This window comes from Panthera leo, chromosome D3 (assembly GCF_018350215.1).
Source record: "Panthera leo isolate Ple1 chromosome D3, P.leo_Ple1_pat1.1, whole genome shotgun sequence".
Taxonomy (NCBI): Eukaryota; Metazoa; Chordata; class Mammalia; order Carnivora; family Felidae; genus Panthera; species Panthera leo.
This window is the reverse complement of record NC_056690.1, coordinates 93,743,464-93,760,015: the sequence shown is the minus strand read 5'-3', so window position 1 is coordinate 93,760,015 and position 16,552 is coordinate 93,743,464. Positions and strand designations below refer to the sequence as shown.

General features: G+C 62.9%; 1 protein-coding gene across 5 annotated transcripts in view; it reads right to left on the bottom strand.

Annotated features, from left to right (window-relative positions):
* Positions 1–16,552, bottom strand: part of NFATC1 (nuclear factor of activated T cells 1) — a 105,392-nt gene that overhangs the window by 57,999 nt on the left and 30,841 nt on the right. For all 5 annotated transcript variants that reach the window (XM_042909801.1, XM_042909804.1, XM_042909805.1 and 2 more), the window contains exons 4-6: positions 2,558–2,760; positions 1,889–2,061; positions 172–312 (exon numbers count right to left, since the gene is read on the bottom strand). In XM_042909801.1, coding sequence (XP_042765735.1) covers positions 172–312; positions 1,889–2,061; positions 2,558–2,760 — 517 coding nt within the window. The remainder of the gene's footprint in view (positions 1–171; positions 313–1,888; positions 2,062–2,557; positions 2,761–16,552) is intronic.

The window sequence follows — 16,552 nt, the reverse complement described above, 5'->3', positions numbered from 1 at the left end:
ACCCGCTGATGTGGGCCGCGTTAAGGACAGGCCTTGACCCAGAGCTCGGTGATCTGCTCCTGCTGTGCGGCGTGGAGACCCCAGAGCGGCCCCGCTCCACCCCCGGGAGCCACCCCCCACCCCGGCGGCAAAAGCGGGAAACACGCAGACAGTCTGTTATAGAGGAGATACCTGGTGCTTTCTCCACGAAAATGACCTTGGAGTCTTGCAGAAAGTTATGGCCGGACAGGACCATCTTCTTCCCACCGAGGACGGGGCAGCTGGCCGCGCTCTGCTTCTCCACGAGGGGCAGCTCCTGGGCCGACCGCTGGGCTGCGCGGGGTCACAACAGGGGGAATGAGCTGGAGCCCCGGCCCCACCTCGTGCCACAGCCCCGGGAGGGCGCCCCAGGGTCGGCCGGCTGGTCAGGAACGGGCCCTTCCCGCGGGCTCCTTGGGGTTTGGTGCGGGGGCGTCACGCACTCGGAGCACAGGGCGACCGCACGCGACAGCTGGTCGCCCCCACGGCCGCTGCTCCGGGGCAGGTCTGCTTGATGACGCACACACAAGGGCGAAGGCGCATCAGCTCGTGTGTGCGCCAAGATCGCGACTTCAGTGGTGCGCGGGCACACGTGCAGTCTGAGTGCACGCCTCCGTGCGGTGAACGTGCCGGCTCCCCAGGGTGACCCCGGCCTCCGCTTGGATAGGACACACCGCCCCGGGTAAGGAACCCCCCCTCGGGACACCCTGTCATGGTGGGAACGGGGTGTGGGCTTTGGAAGCTGGGAGCCACGAGACCCCACCCTGGGCGCCGTGGGGGCGCGGGCCCAGCACGAACGGAGGAGTGGGGTCTCACGGTGGAGGCCCTGTCACAGCCAGGAGTGGCGGACAAGAGAGGCCGGGGTCTGCTGGGACAAGGCCAGGCAGCAAGGCATTGAGCGCGGGGAGTCAGGCCGTCTGGAAAGCACAGGACGCGGGGCGGTGGGGGCACCGAGGCTGTTCCGGGCAGAAATAGTGGCCACTTCCCTGGCCACTATGCATTCTCACCCAACCAGTGGGCCCGAGGGAGGAGGCCACACTTCAGACACGTAGAGCCGCCTGCAGCTAACCCACAGGCCACGCCAAGGCGTGGGGACAGGTATCCGTGGGGCTCCACACAGGGGTCATGAGACGGCCATCAGGGGGACGGGGTCCCCGGGGGCTGAGGCGAGGGAGCCAAACACAGACACCCCCACTGAGACGGGCGGGCAGGTGAGCCAGGGACACAGGTGAGTGTCCTGCGACAGCCACGACCGGGTGAGAGAAGAGGGGCCCTGGAAAGGTGACGTTCCGGCAGCGGCCAGTGGCTGTGGCAGGCCTACAGAATGCTTCCTGGTGACCCACCCCCAGGCCCAGGAAAGAAGCCGTGCTGAGGACAGGCGTTCGTGGGGCGCCCACCGACGACCTCATCTGCCGGAGGACCCGGACCCCTTGCCGCGGCCGAGCCCCCGCAGGAGCAGAGGACTCAGGCCCAAGGCTAGAAGACAAGACGAGGGAAAGCCAGGAGCTGCCGGGGAAGATGGGCTTGTCACACAAGGGCTGAGAAACAGGTTTGCTCAGCCCAGTGGACCAGATGCCCCAACCCCACCGTTCAGGTTTCCGAAACACTAGGGATTTGCTCGAATGGGGCGAGAGCACCCATCTCAGGGGTTCAGGACAAACTCTCCTCTCTGTGATCCCCGTGGGTGCGAGGAGGGGGGTGGGCAGAGCCCGTGAACCTGAATGCCAGAGAGGTCAGGGCCTCGGGGGACGACCCACGAGAGGCGGGGAGCAGAGTGGCTGCACATCGGTACGGACACACTTGATGGGAAAAGTCTGTGCGAGGTCACAGACGGGAGGGCGTGTGGCACGGGGGCAGCTCCGCTACTCACAGCACTCGATGGGGTTCGAGGCCACTTGCAGGGACAGCGTCCGGCCGTTGGGCTGCGGGATGTGGACCCGGAAGACCAGCCTCACCCTGGTGTTCTTTCTCCCGATGTCTGTCTCCCCTTTGCGCAGCTCGATGTCCGAGTTTCTGAGCTTCAGGATCCCGGCGCAGTCCACGCTGCCGGAAACAAGGGTCAGACCGTCTTTCGGTCCCCGGGGCAAGGCCCAGGGCGTCCCACCCTGCCCTCGAGAGGCCCACCGTCCGCGCGAGACCCTAGGAGCCACGTGCGGGCAGGAGGAGGACGGGAGGCTGTGAACGGAGGCCCTACTCCCGCAGGAGGTCAGTCCTCAGTTTACGGGTCAGTCCCTCGGAACTAGCGAGCAGGCCTGACTTTGCCCCTTGGCCCGTGCACCTTGGTGGTGGCCGTGTTCAGGCATGAACGGGCGTCGCGCTCAGGAGGAGAATCAGGCACGAGGGCACACTGACGGCGGGGGACCGAACCGTCCAAGTGCAAGGCCCGCGGCGCCCGGCGCCCTGGAGCAAATCCACCGCCACAAGTGTTTGGGGTTTGCCCAGGTGTTAAGCCGAGCGCAGAGATGCAGAGCAGCGAAGGGCACGCAGGCCACACCCCCGAGCCGGCCCCCAGCACCCCAGCCCCGCGGGCGCAGCTCACATGGCTCTCATGTTGTTCTCCGGCAGCAGCGGGATCTCCAGGACTTTGGTGTTGGACAGGATGGCCTCGTGACTGGTGGTGGACACGGTCTTGCCCGTGATCCGATGCACCTGGTAGAAGGCGTGGGGTCTCAGCAGGCGGTCGTCAGCGGTCCCGATGAACAGCTGTAGCGTGAGCGGCTCGTTCTCCAAGTAGCCGTGTAGCTGGCGACAGAACAAGGTCCCCCGTCAAGCACCCTGCACGCAGACTGCTCAGAACCGGTTAGATTTTTATAAGCAAAGGCTGATTCAAACGGAAAGGTGCTCGGTGCTAAGTCGGTCCGCGTCCCCGCCCACCCCCCCCCCCACCCCGCTCCGTGACAGACGGTGGGAACGCCGGGTGCTGAGTGCTAAGTCATTCCGCGCCCCCGCCCCCTCCACTCCGTGACAGACGATGGGAACGCCGGGTGCTGAGTGCTAAATCGTTCCGCGCCCCCGCCCCCTCCACTCCGTGACAGACGATGGGAATGCCGGGTGCTGAGTGCTAAGTCGTTCCGCGCCCCCGCCCCCTCCGCTCTGTGACAGACGATGGGAACGCCGGGTGCTGAGTGCTAAGTCACTCCCGCACCCCGGCACCCTCCTCCCTGGCAGCTTGTGAGCACCGTCTACACTCCGCCCAGCATCTGCTGTAAGGACCGTGTGCGGCTGGTGCCACCTGACACCCGGGCCGAGGCCTTTCCCGAGGAATTCAGGCCCCGCAGCCTGCAGGCTGGGGTCCTGCTTCTTGAACAACCTGTCCCGACCGCACATTATAGCCCGCGGACGAGAGTGACCGGCGCACAGAAATGCCACCAGTCCTTCCAAATGTGCAGGGGGGCCGGGGCCGCCGGTTCTCCGAGAAGCTCCCAGAAGGACAGCTCACGGCAGACACACGTCCTCGCCGTCCCGCCCACGGGGCACGACGTGAGAGCCGCACGCTCGGTGAGTGTGCCAGAGCACCTGGTCGGGGCAGACAAGGTGCATGAGGAGGGGACGTGGGCAGGGCGGGCCTGAGGGCACCCGCGGCACTGCCCAGGCTCCACCTCCGCCCTGTGACACAGCCACCATGAGGTCACCTCACCCACCCCGAGGACCTGCCCGGCAGCACAGGCCCTGATGATGGGGGCAGAAGAGGTGCCCTCAGGGACCAGGCACAGGCAGCAAACACCGACCAACAGATGGAGAGCGTCCCCGGGAGTGTCCCTGGGCGTCCAGAGGGGGAGGGCGTGTCCAGAGGGGATGGGATGTCCACAGGGGAACGGGATGTCCAGAGGGGTGTCCAGAGGGGGAGGGGGCGTCCAGCGGGGGAGGTGGTATCCAGAGGAGAATGGGGTGTCCAGAGGGGGACAGAGCTTCCACAGGGGACGGGCGTCCAGCAGGGAAGGAGGCCTTCAGAACCTCCCGCAGTCCCCATGCTGGCTCCGGCCGACTGTGTGTGCGTCTTTCACGTTGGTCTTCGCGGCTCTCCAGGCGCAGCCGCGGCCTCTGGGGCGACGCAGGCGGCTGCCTGTTGTAATTTTCACGAACTCTTCGGTGGACCAGGCACTGGCCAGCAAGATAGCATCGGACGATCAAAGGCCCTGGCTCGCTCCCGTCTGCACCCGTCACCGCTCTGTCTGGAATCGGAGGCACCCGCGAGTGGTGCACACTCGTCAGCTCCCACGAGAAGGTACAAAGGCCACTTCCCCGGCTTCGGGCAGCAGTCTGAGCAAAGGCTTCATTCGCTGGAGGCTGCAGGTGTCCCTGTGCAAAGTGGATCGTCCTCCACGCGGGGTGACGGGCTGTGCCACCCCTGGGACACCCAACGGCTCGGGAACTAGCAGACGGCCTGGCGCCAGACGTCCTGCTGTCTGTCAGGAGCAGGTCAACAGCTCCACCCAGGGCGTCGCGAGACCTGTTCTAGGGACGCGAACGCCGTCACCCTCAACGGACCCAGGATCTCCAACACAAGCACTCGGAACGTCAAATTTAAGATTGAAAATGGGATCCAACCCTGTGAATCTGTTAACCCTGAGGAGCAAACAGTAGTTGAAATCAGCAGTGAACCATCGACCGGAACCATGCGGATAGAAGACTCGTTAAGTGACGGTCACTGCACTTAATTACGGCATGGTGCTTGCAAGCTCGGGGTTCTCGGAAGAGGGCCCTCCAACGAGGACGGCTCGGGAGGCGCACGCGCCCCCCGCCAGCATGCTGAGGGCCAGGAGGAAGGAGACCGCGTGGTCAAGGCCGCCAGCGCGTGGAGGGCCAGGCTGCCCCGTCCACGTGACGTCACAATTTCCGTGCGAGAGACGCCGGCCACCACCCGTGGGACGTCCTGGAGACAGAGGCGCTCAGTGCAGGAGGGTGTGCCCAGACACACAGTCGCGTGCCCACGCACACGCACACACTCGCACCAGGGCTCTCCCACATACTCTGGAGCGCTGTGCTCGGCTGGGAAGGTTCGTTGCCGGCCGGCGGCAGGGACACACGCATCCTTTTCTGCCTCGACAGGGTCCCACGCATCTGTGGACGTGGACATCACCAAAGCAGCTTTTTCATGTAAAATCATCGCGCTTCCGTCCCGATCCACGGGTGCCTGATGCACACAGACTAAACACGCGTCTGACACGCATGTGCACGCAGACAGAGAGCGCGGCTGAGCCGAGCGCGGACGTAAGCCCGGGCCTCTGCGGAGGGACGGGAGATGCCACGGCCGTGTGGTGGGCGCGTGGGCAGAGAGGCCGAGGGGCGCCTTCCCTGCCCTGCCCGTCCGCTCGCCGGGGGCCTCGCTGTGGCCGCGCACGGAGAACCCGCACACGACTCCTTTCGAGGCCGTTCCTGCTGATGCGGCTTAATCCCGCAGAGACGCCTCTCCTTTCTGAACTGAAAAGCTCTTCCTGTGTGCACACACGACTGTCCCCAGAGGAGCGCCGTTGGGTCGGGACGGCAGCAGCCGCGACCACCGAAGTTCTCGCCTCCTTGTGGGGAGGGCGCCTTCGGGCCTCGGCTGATTTCGTGAGCTTTAATGAGAAACCCCTACTCCGTGCTGGACTCGAATCTATGTTTTTGCAACAGAAAACATAAAAGTAAAATCAGAGGCTGATTAAGGGGCAAATTTTGCCCCTCGGTGTTCCGTTCTGTGACGTCTAACGCTACAAGACCTAAATGAGTCTTTGGCCGAAACGGTCTCTCGTGCGGCTGAGGCGGGTCGGTGGCGTGCGGAGGGCCCGGTGGCACTCAGGCGGTTTGGAAATGACAGGTTAGAGCCCCCCCGGGACCCACGCTGGCACTGCTGATTGCACGCAGCGGATTGTGGGTATAACTTCCCCTTTTAAAAACATGCTACTTCAGTGAAAACGGGAATACTTAAGGTTTAGCTTGGGAGATAAACATCTATTATTTAAAACACGAAGTTCATTTTAAGAAAGTAATTTAAATACTTCACGTGCTCCGCTGCATGGGTTTTCTGCCTCTGGCACGTTTTAGTATCTGTAAAACGCTATTTATAAAATTACCTGTCATAACAATGGCCTCTCTTTGCTTCAACTAAACTAAACAAAATGCATTCTTCCGTTTTCAAGCTATGAGAGCCGCTAAGTTTTCTACACGTGCGTGTTTGTTTTTAGCTCCTGTGCTACCTCAGCACTTGTGGGGCAGTGACAGGCGGGTGACAAGTGGGGCAAGTCCTCTCGCGCTGCCGCTCGTGCTCGGGCAGGTGGGGCCGAGCGAGCCGCTCGCGCAGAACCATCCGTCCGAAGGGAAATTACGTCCATCTGGGTGTTGGATCCGAATCTTCACACGACGCCCCAAAGAGGAGCCGTGTGGAGAGGGAGACCCGGCCCCCAAACGGGATCCACTTGTTACCCCCACGCTTCTGGCCACCGTGCTACCCTGTGAGCCCGCGGGGCGTGAGCGCGGCTGTCACACCGGATCCCGAATCCTCACGGCCTACGCCCGCGCTGCTCCCCCGCCCCCCACAAGGGTGTCCTACATCCACACAAATTCCTGCCAAATAACGGGAAGGAAGATCCCACGTGCCTGCTCGCCGGCACCATCGCTGGACACGGGAGGGGACGGGGCTACACCGACCACGGCGGGGCCCGGGGATCGGCCGTCACGCCAACTCACATCTGTGACCTCCACGGCACACAAACGGCCAGTGCGTCAGATGCCGACCCCCCACTCCCGGAGGCCGCGTTAAGGGGAGCGGGAAACGAGAAAACCACGAATGAGAACGGAACCACCGCGTAACACGTGGGGCCGAGGTTGGCGGAAGCCCCCACTGAGCACACGTGACGGGTCCACGCAGGCCTGTTTTCTCCAAGCACCCGGCCCCACCTCTCTCGGCCGGGCCTCCAGGCAGCTGCTAAAAACAGCGGGCAGAGCTATCTCTGAGCTGTGCCTCTGCTGAAAAGTAAGTGTGCGAGGGGCCGCAGCCTCCCCGCCTCACCACGATGCCTGGGATAAAGCCGCCAGATAAAGACGGTACGGACCTCAAGAGGCTGGCGGTGTTGTGCGTGCACGAGTATACACACGCAGAAGCACGTGTCTCGCAAGACGGTGTGAGCACGTGCAGACGCGTGCTTGTGGGGAGGCATGAGCAGGTGTGCCGGGTGTGGGTAGAGGGGGTGGCTGTCCCGTGGAGAAGCGGGTGGGGCAGGACGAGGCGACGGCCCAGGTGCAGGCCCCACCCTCCCTCACAGCCCCCAAACACCTGCAGGAAATCCAGGCAGACTTCCCGCAGGCAACGCCACAAGTCATTTTCAACAGCTTTACTGAGGCAACGTTTTCCACGGCATAAAATTGACCCGTTTTAACCACGTAATGTAAGACTTGTAGTCTCTCCTGGAAAAAAGCTCAGGGACTCAAGGAAAGCAGCTAAAACAGGCCGTTTTCTGATGTTGTTAACGTCGGCACCACACTGCCTTCTCGGGAAGGGCCAAGGGAGACTCGGTTACCATGAGGACCGTGTACCGCACCGGGTCTCTCGGAGCCGCTGCCCACAGTGGCCCTGAGCGGGGGGGCACACAGCACCTCGTCGCCACGAGGCCCGGCTTCTCGGAGGGCAGAAACGCCCGAGGTCGTGGGGTCAGATGTCCGTCACCTGTGGCTGTGTCCACACGCTCTTGGGTCCATCTGTCCCTGTCTGCAGGGGGCCGGGGAAGTGATTAGCAGGTGTGACCAGCCAGGCAGGGCCAGGAGTGGCTGCACCGTGTGTCCCAGACCCGGGCCCTCCCTTCTCTCGGAAGATTGGAAAGTGCCGGCCCCTTGGCTGGCCGCAGCTAGGTCCAGAAGGACCTAGAGTCACGGACAAAAGTGGGTCCTGGCACACGTCCGAGGGAGACAGAAGACGGAGGACTGTGGCTCTCGCCGGAAAATCAATTATGTGTGAGTCTAACGTCCTCACAAAAGCAGCTGTGCCGTCAGAGGGGGACAGAGGATGGAACGGAGGGGGGGCGCTCAGGCAGGAGCAGAACCTCTGACAGACCACGGCAGCCCGCCCAGCTGTCCCCGGGCCCCAGGGCCCCCCGGGGGCTTTGGCCTCGGTCTGTCTCTGTCCCCTTTCCTCGCCGCCATGCCCAGGGTGACCGTGCCGGAGGGCCTGGCTGCGGGGTCTGGGGTGGGTGTGGGGTGTGGCCAGCAGACTCCACGGGAGGCAGGAGATGGGACACCAGCGAATGGTGCCACGTGAGGCTGCGCACACCATCCTGTGGCCGCATCTGAAGAACCGGTAATCGGAGCAAAGAGCATCCACGGCGGGGAACGGGGGGCTCAGAGGCCCGCGGACAGAGCCGTGAGCGGCTCCGGGCTCTGCAGCCTTGCGTCTTCCCAGCACCTTCCCCGGGTGCCCGGTGCACCTCCAGATCTGGGCACGGACCCACGCGACGTGGGCTCCAGTCTGGAGGTAACGGATCACAGACCTGGTGATGGACGCCCCAAACCCTGTGCCACGGAAGGGGAGCTGGGGGGGGGCCCACTCCCTCCACACACACACACACACACACACACACACACACGCATGCATGTGCACACACATGAAGTACGCACGGGCTCACACACGTGCACACACGCGGGCACATCTACCTGTGCGTGCACGCAGGCCTGTGAGCGTACACACGTGTGCACGCGTGTGTCTGCGTGTGCACTACACCCAGCAAACCTTCTGGGTTTACACCGCACAGTGTTACGTAAGTTCTCGGGATTCCTCCCGCGAGGGAATCCTTTGACTCGCACGAGGTTTGCAGCGTAAGCCAGATCTAGAGGTGCTCGCCGCCAGCCCACGAAGCCTTCCAGCCGTGGTTTTCAAAGCTGACAGTCACACACGGTTCTAGCGACAAAACGGCTCTGAGGGGCTGCACGACGTTCCTTTCAGGAAAAAGCTCATTTCTAGGGTTCCCCGCGTTGGGTGTATAGAATTTTTCTACCTTTCTGAAAAAGCGCAAAATAAACAAGCCAAGGGCTGTGGTTAACGAGTCCATCGTCTAAATATTCAGGACACACGACACCAGAGACCGTGCCTGCCCAGGACCACTGGCCACCGCCCGTGGGCGGCACGGGGACAGTCGCTGCCTCTGTGACTCATACTCACTTCCGTTAATGGGACGGTTACATTTTACGACAGATTTTAAATTGTTCAAGGCCTCGAATGGCCAACTGTTCACTCAAAACCCCCTACACTTTACTTCACGTCAGCGTGGGCGTGCATCTTGGATGAGACGTGGATGAAACTGCTCGGCTGTCCCTCTCCCGGGGCCTGGGGCGCTCACCGGACGCACACACGGGCGAAGGCAGGGTCTGGAGCACCTGCCAGCACGTCCCGTCCCACCAGTGAGGTGCTGCATGGGGCAGGCGCCAGGCAGGGCTGGAGCCACGCGTCTCCCGGCTGCCCCGCTGCGTCCCGGGATCGGGACGTGGTCTCCAGGAGGGAGGGGCTTTGAGAGGAAAAGGTGGACAGCGTCCTGTGGCTCCGCAGTTGTGAGGCCTTAGCTGACTCGGTTTCCAGACTTGACTGCAAGAAACATAGGTCCCGTCTTCACTCGGGACTTGGCCTCAAGGACGCCCAGCCTGCGAAGCTACCTGAACGCACGACCCCCGGGGCTTCAAGAGCAGCTGTGCACTGTTCTCGGGCCCTGGCAAAGCTAGCCTGTCGTTCCAGGGGGTCAGGGGCGCCAGGCACACGTCCGCCTCTCGCCACGGGGCTCATCTTCTTCCCCATCGAGACCTCAGACCTGCCCCCACTGACGACGGGGGAGAAGGGCTCACACACGTGGGTCCGACGAGGTCAGCGCAGGGGCTCACCTGGCACCGGGACCACGGCCAGTCCGCAGGCACGGTTGGCGCGTGTCCCTAATTCAAGGACACGTCCAGACGCCGAGAGAGGTAAGGTCCTAGTCCACAGGCCGTGTTTCCCGGGACGCCACTTTCCGGCACGCCGTCACCGTGAGCCTTCCTTGCAAGTGGTTCCCATCCAGCAAGTGACCGAGCAGGAGCTTCCGGCCAAGGGCAGGGAGACGGGCAGAATCCCCGGGGCTTTGTACGGCTACAGGGCACAGTGCTTGTGTGTGAGCGCTGAGTGGAACACACGGTCTCCAGCTGGTTCCGGCTGAGCCGAGCGCGGGCGGGCAGAGGCCAGAGGGAGGGAAGGGAGGCTTGGGCGGCAGCTCTGTGGCCGTGCGGGCACCTGCCGCCCGCTAGCCCACCACACACAGGCGCGTCGTCCCTCACGGGAGCAGGGCAGCCGAGGCCACCGAGCCCCGACCCCTGCGGGCTGACCCTACAGACGGGACGGCTCTGAGGTGACCCAGAGACGTCACCCACGGAGCCGGCGGGCAGGATTCACACAGACACGCGTGGGAGCATCCAGAGGAGAGAAATTACATTACTTCTGGATCAAAGAACGTTTTGCACGGAAACACTACATTTACTGTTTCTAATTAAAAACATGCTGAGAAGACCCAACTTTCTGCTGAGGGAAAAATGATCTAGAAACAGAGCGCGTAAGAGCCTCAGAAACCATTTGGAAATGTTAAACTACAGCAGCAAACATAACTTCGGTGACTCCAGAACCCAGAGCACCCCCAGGAACCTGGCCATGGTGGAGAAAACTTCTGGAAACTTCCATCTTCAAAGAAAGGCCCATCCAGCGGTGTGGTAGGTGTGGCGTCTACACAGGCACAGACTCCCATGAACTCACGGACCTGCCCACTGGTGGCCTGCCCTGGAGGAGAGGGTGTCTGGGACCCCCTCAGGACCTCCCGGCCCCACAGGGTGCCCCCCCCCCCCCCCCGCGGAGGCCACTCACCCCCGGCCAGGCCCTCGGTGTTTGCCGTCAGTGACCCAAAGGACAGCGAGGGCAGGGCCCCGGCACATCGGCTGATGGAGGTGCTGCACAGCCTGCTGCCCGCAGCCCTCCTCCCTGCACCCAGTGCTGCTGAGGGGACACCGCCCGCGAGGCCGGTCAGGGCGCGATTGTGGGTCCCACCTTGGCTCTCTCAGGCCGCAGCTGGACCGAGCGTCATCTGTGCTGACGCAGAGCAGAGCCCAGCGTTGTCCCGGAGCAGGGAGAGGGACTGGGGGGAGCCCGGCTCGGCGGGACCGCGGCTGCCAGCCCGGGACACACGGCCGACGCTCAGGGACAGTCACGGAACAGCAGCTCAGGAAGGAAGCGTTCTCCAGTCCACAGACTGCTCTCAAATACGGGACAGACTTTAAAACCACAGGGCAACAGACGAAAACCCAAGCATCTGGACAGTCGGTCACCGGCCACCCGCCTCCTTGGCGTGCAGGAGCGCGGAGTCCTGAGCTACCTGCGGCCCGCAGCGGGGGTCTACACTGTAGGTCTCAGCACGTCCGCCTCTCCCTGCGTCGCCCTGCACTAGTGGGGCCCCTGGGGGACAACAGCCGGGGTGGAGCCTGGCTCACAGGCCGAAGACCAGCCCCGCCAGGCACCACAGGCCGAGGGCCAGCCAGTGGGAACGAAGGCGGACCTCAGAGCACACGGAGCAGGGACCCCCTGCCATGCGCAGCCCCACCCGCGGGCACCAGGCGCCTGTCACTTGGCCGCCATGGGGAGGCACAGCTGGGATGTGGATTTCCCAAGTTTGACATGTTTATTAAAGATGATAATTTCTTGGGGCATCTGGGTGGCTCAGTTAAGCATCTGACTTGATTTGCGCCCAGGTCGTGATCTCACGGTTCGTGAGTTCAAGCCCTGATCAGGCTCTGTGCTGACAGTGTGGAGCCTGCTTGGGATCCTCTCTTCCCCTCTCTCTCTCTGCCCCTCCCCTGCTCGCCCTCTCTCTCTCTCTCACTCTCTCTCTCAAAATAAACTTTTTATAATTCTTCACCATTGTCTCCGGTTAAATTGCCTGGCGCCCCCCCCCCCCCCATCACACCCTCCCCCCCATCACGCATGCGCCTGATGTCACGTTTCTGAGGCACAGGCACGCATCTGTACGTGGAAGAGTCCCACACGCTGCTCTGCCCTCAGAGGGCCTTTCGGAAAACCGCCTGAGAACACTCTTTTACAGTTTCCACAGCCTGCAACAAGAAAGCTCAAGTGCTGAATCGAGATTCCTGGCGGCTTCCACTGCAACGCTACTCACGGACTTTATTCCCAGGGGGATGTCTGGGCGGCACGGAAACCAAAACCACGCTTCCATCAGCTTGGTGGAACAACCAAACTCAAACGGGCGTCCAGGAGCCCGCCTGAGTCCGTCTGCCTTCTCTGCACACCAGCAGGTGGCAACAATATTCCAAGGACCCCCCCCCCCCCCCCCCCCAACTGAGATGACAACAGACTGGCCACCTGAATGGCACTACTACAGTGACACAAGGCACTGGGGCACCTCTCTCCACGGTCCCAGCGGACGTCTCTGGCTTTCTTAAGAGGGACGAGCCCTCGTCGTCATAAAAGCTGGTAACACATTTCAGGGGTGCTGGGCAGGTACAACCATTGTGGACCCACCCGTGTTGGGGGCCAGATGGCCCCCCTGCCTGACCAGGACAGGGCGGCACCTACAGAATTGTGTGTACTCAGCAGACCACCTGCCTGGGCACGCTGCAAGGGTATGGGCGGCCCCGGGAACGTGGGTCCACACCCCCTCCAAGTCGGCCAGACTGGACTGCGGGGCCGGCTGACATTGGCTTGGGGTCAGAACTGCGTTTGAATCCCCACTGCATGAGGGCTCCGTGGGAGGGGCCGTTCCGTGGATCCCGACGCTCCCACCCAGCGGGCCTGTGAAAGATTGTCATCAAGTACTAGTTTATTCCGGCAACATCTATCTCTCTGCCTTTTGTGGAAATCCTGGCTTTCCGGGTTAGCAGCCCTGTCTGGACAGAAGCGACACCTGCCGTGACAAGCCAGGTAGCAGACGACGGGGCGCACGTCTGGGTGAAAGACCGTGCCGTGGGCCCGGGCAAGCCTCTCTCCACCCGCCCGCTCACGCCCAGGTTTCTCACCCCACAGCTCTGCAGCCCCACCGTTCAGGCGGGTGAGACAACAGCAGCGAGACTTTGCCAGCCCAGCCTCCAGGACGGGAGAACGTGGGCTCTTCCCCAGCGTGTCTGTCCCCGGGCTGCAGGCCTCAGAGGCCTCACATTACAGGGACACTTGCCACGCGCCTGCTGGGGCACAGCTCAGCCCCGATGCACCCGGGGCAGCCTGCCTGAGCCTGAGGCCAGGGTGCTCCCCGGGTCCCTCGAGGCCCCCGCCCTCTGCTCCAGGGCCGATTCTGGCATCACCGGGCAGGACTGATGCCAGCCACCGGTCACCGACCACCCGTCACCGACCGGGAGCCTGGAACCGACAACACCAAATAAAAGTCTAAAGTGCCGTTTACGACCTCGCGAGACTTCCCAAGGCTTCTCGTCTCAGTGACCTATTAATTATTCACGCAGACCCGGCCTCCTGTGTGGTGGGCTAGATGCTATCAGACAGTTATTTCGGGAGCTTGGTAAACAGAGCTTAATTCTCTGACCCCTGGCTCAGAGGTCAGCGATGTCCCCCAGGTTGCTCCTCGGGTCCCTGCAGGGCAGCTGGGAACAGACAGGTTCTCTGCAGACGGGCCACCGGGCACAGCACAGGGCAGGGAGAGTAGGCAGCGGGGTCACACAGGAAAACAGAACAGAAAACCAGGGTCAGCAAACCCGTTTGGCCGGGAGCCCAGTCTGAAGGAGGGACCCTCAGGGCAGAATCCTCTGGATTCTCAGCGGCAACACTGGAAGAGGGCCAGCCTTCCTGCGCCCCCTGGGAAGGCAAGTCTCACGCAGGCCCTTCTGACGCCTCCCACCTTGCCCAGGACTCGGGGGCCTCGCTCTGCCGGACCCTCTGACGGCCACACGCCGGCCTCCCAGGGCCAGGACTACAGCCGGGGCAAGGCCGGCCCAGGAGGCCACAGGTACTAACGCGGGCCATCGGGAGACACGGACGCCGGCAGAGCCCACGTGACTGCTGAAGTCCCTTCCCACCCTCCAGTCCCGGCCCGTGCCTGGGAAGGAGGCACCTCCCGGAGGCAGGTGCACCGGGCGGCTCCTTCCTGCGGTCAGGGACACGGCTGACCCGGAGCAGGTCCTGCCCTGGGGCACGGCTGGGTGTCCCGTTCTGCACAGGGGCTGCGATTTGACGCACAGACTTGGAAACGCGGCAGAGCCTGGTCGTCAGCGGCTGGCGCGGGGACGTCATGTTCCCATCAGGCTTCCCCAGGAACCGCCCCTGCGCGGCCTGGTGGCAAGGGCGGGCACCCGGCTTCCGAAAAGGGAGGAGCGGGCATGGCGCTGGGGCCCCGTGTCAGGATGCGCTAAAATGACTCCCCACAGGATAAAACCTGCGGTTAGCAGGCTTTCGCGGCACCTGAGAGGGTTTTCTATTTTCACGTGTTTTGTAATTACGCACTAACGCTATTTTCACCCAGTGTGCGGGCCACCGACTGAAAAAGAGAGCAAACCCCCCACACCCCTTCTTTTTAACTGCTCACCTCATACGTGCACAGACGGGAATTCACTTTCCCACAGATCCATCAGAAAAGCCTCCGTCGCTCATTTCTCACCCGCAAGAGACCCTCTCAGCACCTGACAGTTTCTGCTAGGCACCATTTTCTTGCTGTATTTCCCCCGTGAGGCTGGGGGGGCGTTCGGCCCGTTCAAACCCACAACCGACTCTTGCATTTAATCTGAAACAATCGTTCAGACGTTGTAAATGCCACTTCAAGTTCCGTAATCCTCGCCGTAACATCCACACGAGAGACTGGAGGCGGGGGTCCCGCGAGGGGCACAAGCGGACGGACGCAAAGCACCCGGAGACCCGGGCTCTGCTGGTCGCCCTCCCCGACCCCCAGGACAGTGGCCGTCGGCCGCGGACCGTCCTCAATCACACGCGCCAAGTCCCGGGCGTCACACGTCCACGCGGAAGGTGCTAACGTCTGCACGCGGCTGTCCCTACTGCAGGACCCGCTCCCCCTGCTGCGTTTACTTTCAAGAAATGGGGGTGTTTTGCTGCCGGATTCTCTCTTCTCCGTGAGCTGCTCCGCGGCCTTTCCTGTCCACAGCAGTGCACTTTTGTTCGGTGAAAACGGCTGCGGGAAAGGGAGTCGAATGTCTGTAGTTACAGAGCCGGGCTGATGCCCGCGTCCCCCGACCTCAGCCCGCCGCCGTGAAGGCGGGACGGAGAACGCCCAGCTGGCCGCGGTGTGTGCGTCCTGCAGCCAAGCAGGCAAGCACTAGTCAGCATGAAACGCAGGGCCTCAAGCACGGTCCCCGCAAACTCCAGCTGCTGATTGCCGTCTGGGCGGACGGCCTTTCTCTCTGGGGCTCCTTCCCTGGCAGGCCTTCTGTTTATCGGAACGGAATAAAGTAAAAGCGTGCCGTGCCCTGCCAGGCGCCCTCCGGCTGGCCTCCTTCCCCCAGTGACCGGTCAGGGCTCCTGATTTCGTGGTGGGGGCCGAGCATTCCCCATCCACCGCCTGGAGCTCTGGGCAGGAGAGCAAGCCCGACCCCACACGGGCGCCCGAGAGTCACGGCGACGGGCCCGGGCAGGAGGGCCGAAGCTCGTCAGGAACGGAGTCCACCGACGTCACACAGCGGCCACGCTCTGCGGCCACACGTCCTCCCTGAGGTAGAAGGGTGATGCCTTCGGGCGGTGGACACTACCTGTCCCCGTCACAGTTACCAAGGTGCCCCCGGAACACCAGTGACAAACACTCCGGCTCTAACGCCAAATGAATCTTCTTCCCGTCCAGTGTTTTCAGTTGGGAGGCCAGCACCCGCAGTCACCCCCGACACGTGGGCAGGAGACCCCAGCACGGCCCGGCGGTGCGTGGCGCCTCTTCCTGGGGAGCGCGGGGCTCCCTGATGCCCAGGCGCCTCAAGGCATGTCCTCTGCTCTTCCCGTGTCCGGCATGAGGGTCCCCAAGACGTGGGAAGGGACAGACCGCACACGGCCCGCTCCACATAAGGGAGCCGAGGGGACCAGGCCTCGGGCCCACCCAGGAACTCCACGATCCGTGGTCTGTGTGGGCCACAGAACCTGCATTTCTAGCGACTCCCAGGTCAGGGCCCTCACGTTGAGAACCTCTGTCCTTCAGAAAGAAGTCTTCAAACCAACCACTGAAACCACCGAAAATACCCAAGCCAAAAGCAGCGTCACGTGAATGGAATTCACCGAAATAGTGGCCAAGGGGACCTTTTGTTGCTCCTGATGATTTGCTGTTAGAGACGCCCTGGACGGACGCGGGGCGGCTGAGGTCTCCCCAGGCCGCCGCTCCAGGGACAGCGAGGTCTGGGCAAGAGGTACGGCCCGGGGCTGCGGGCACCTTCTCCTCATCGCCCCCACCTGAGCGGGCGGGACGGGGCCAAGCGGGAGTGCGGGCGGGACAGGGCGGGTGCGAAGTCTCTGCAGAGCCCCGTGAGCGGCCCCCTGGCTCTGCTGACACTTTACAGACTTTTACAGAAGAGCTCCTCAAAAATAAAACATTTTGATTCCGAGGTTATATTTAATTCA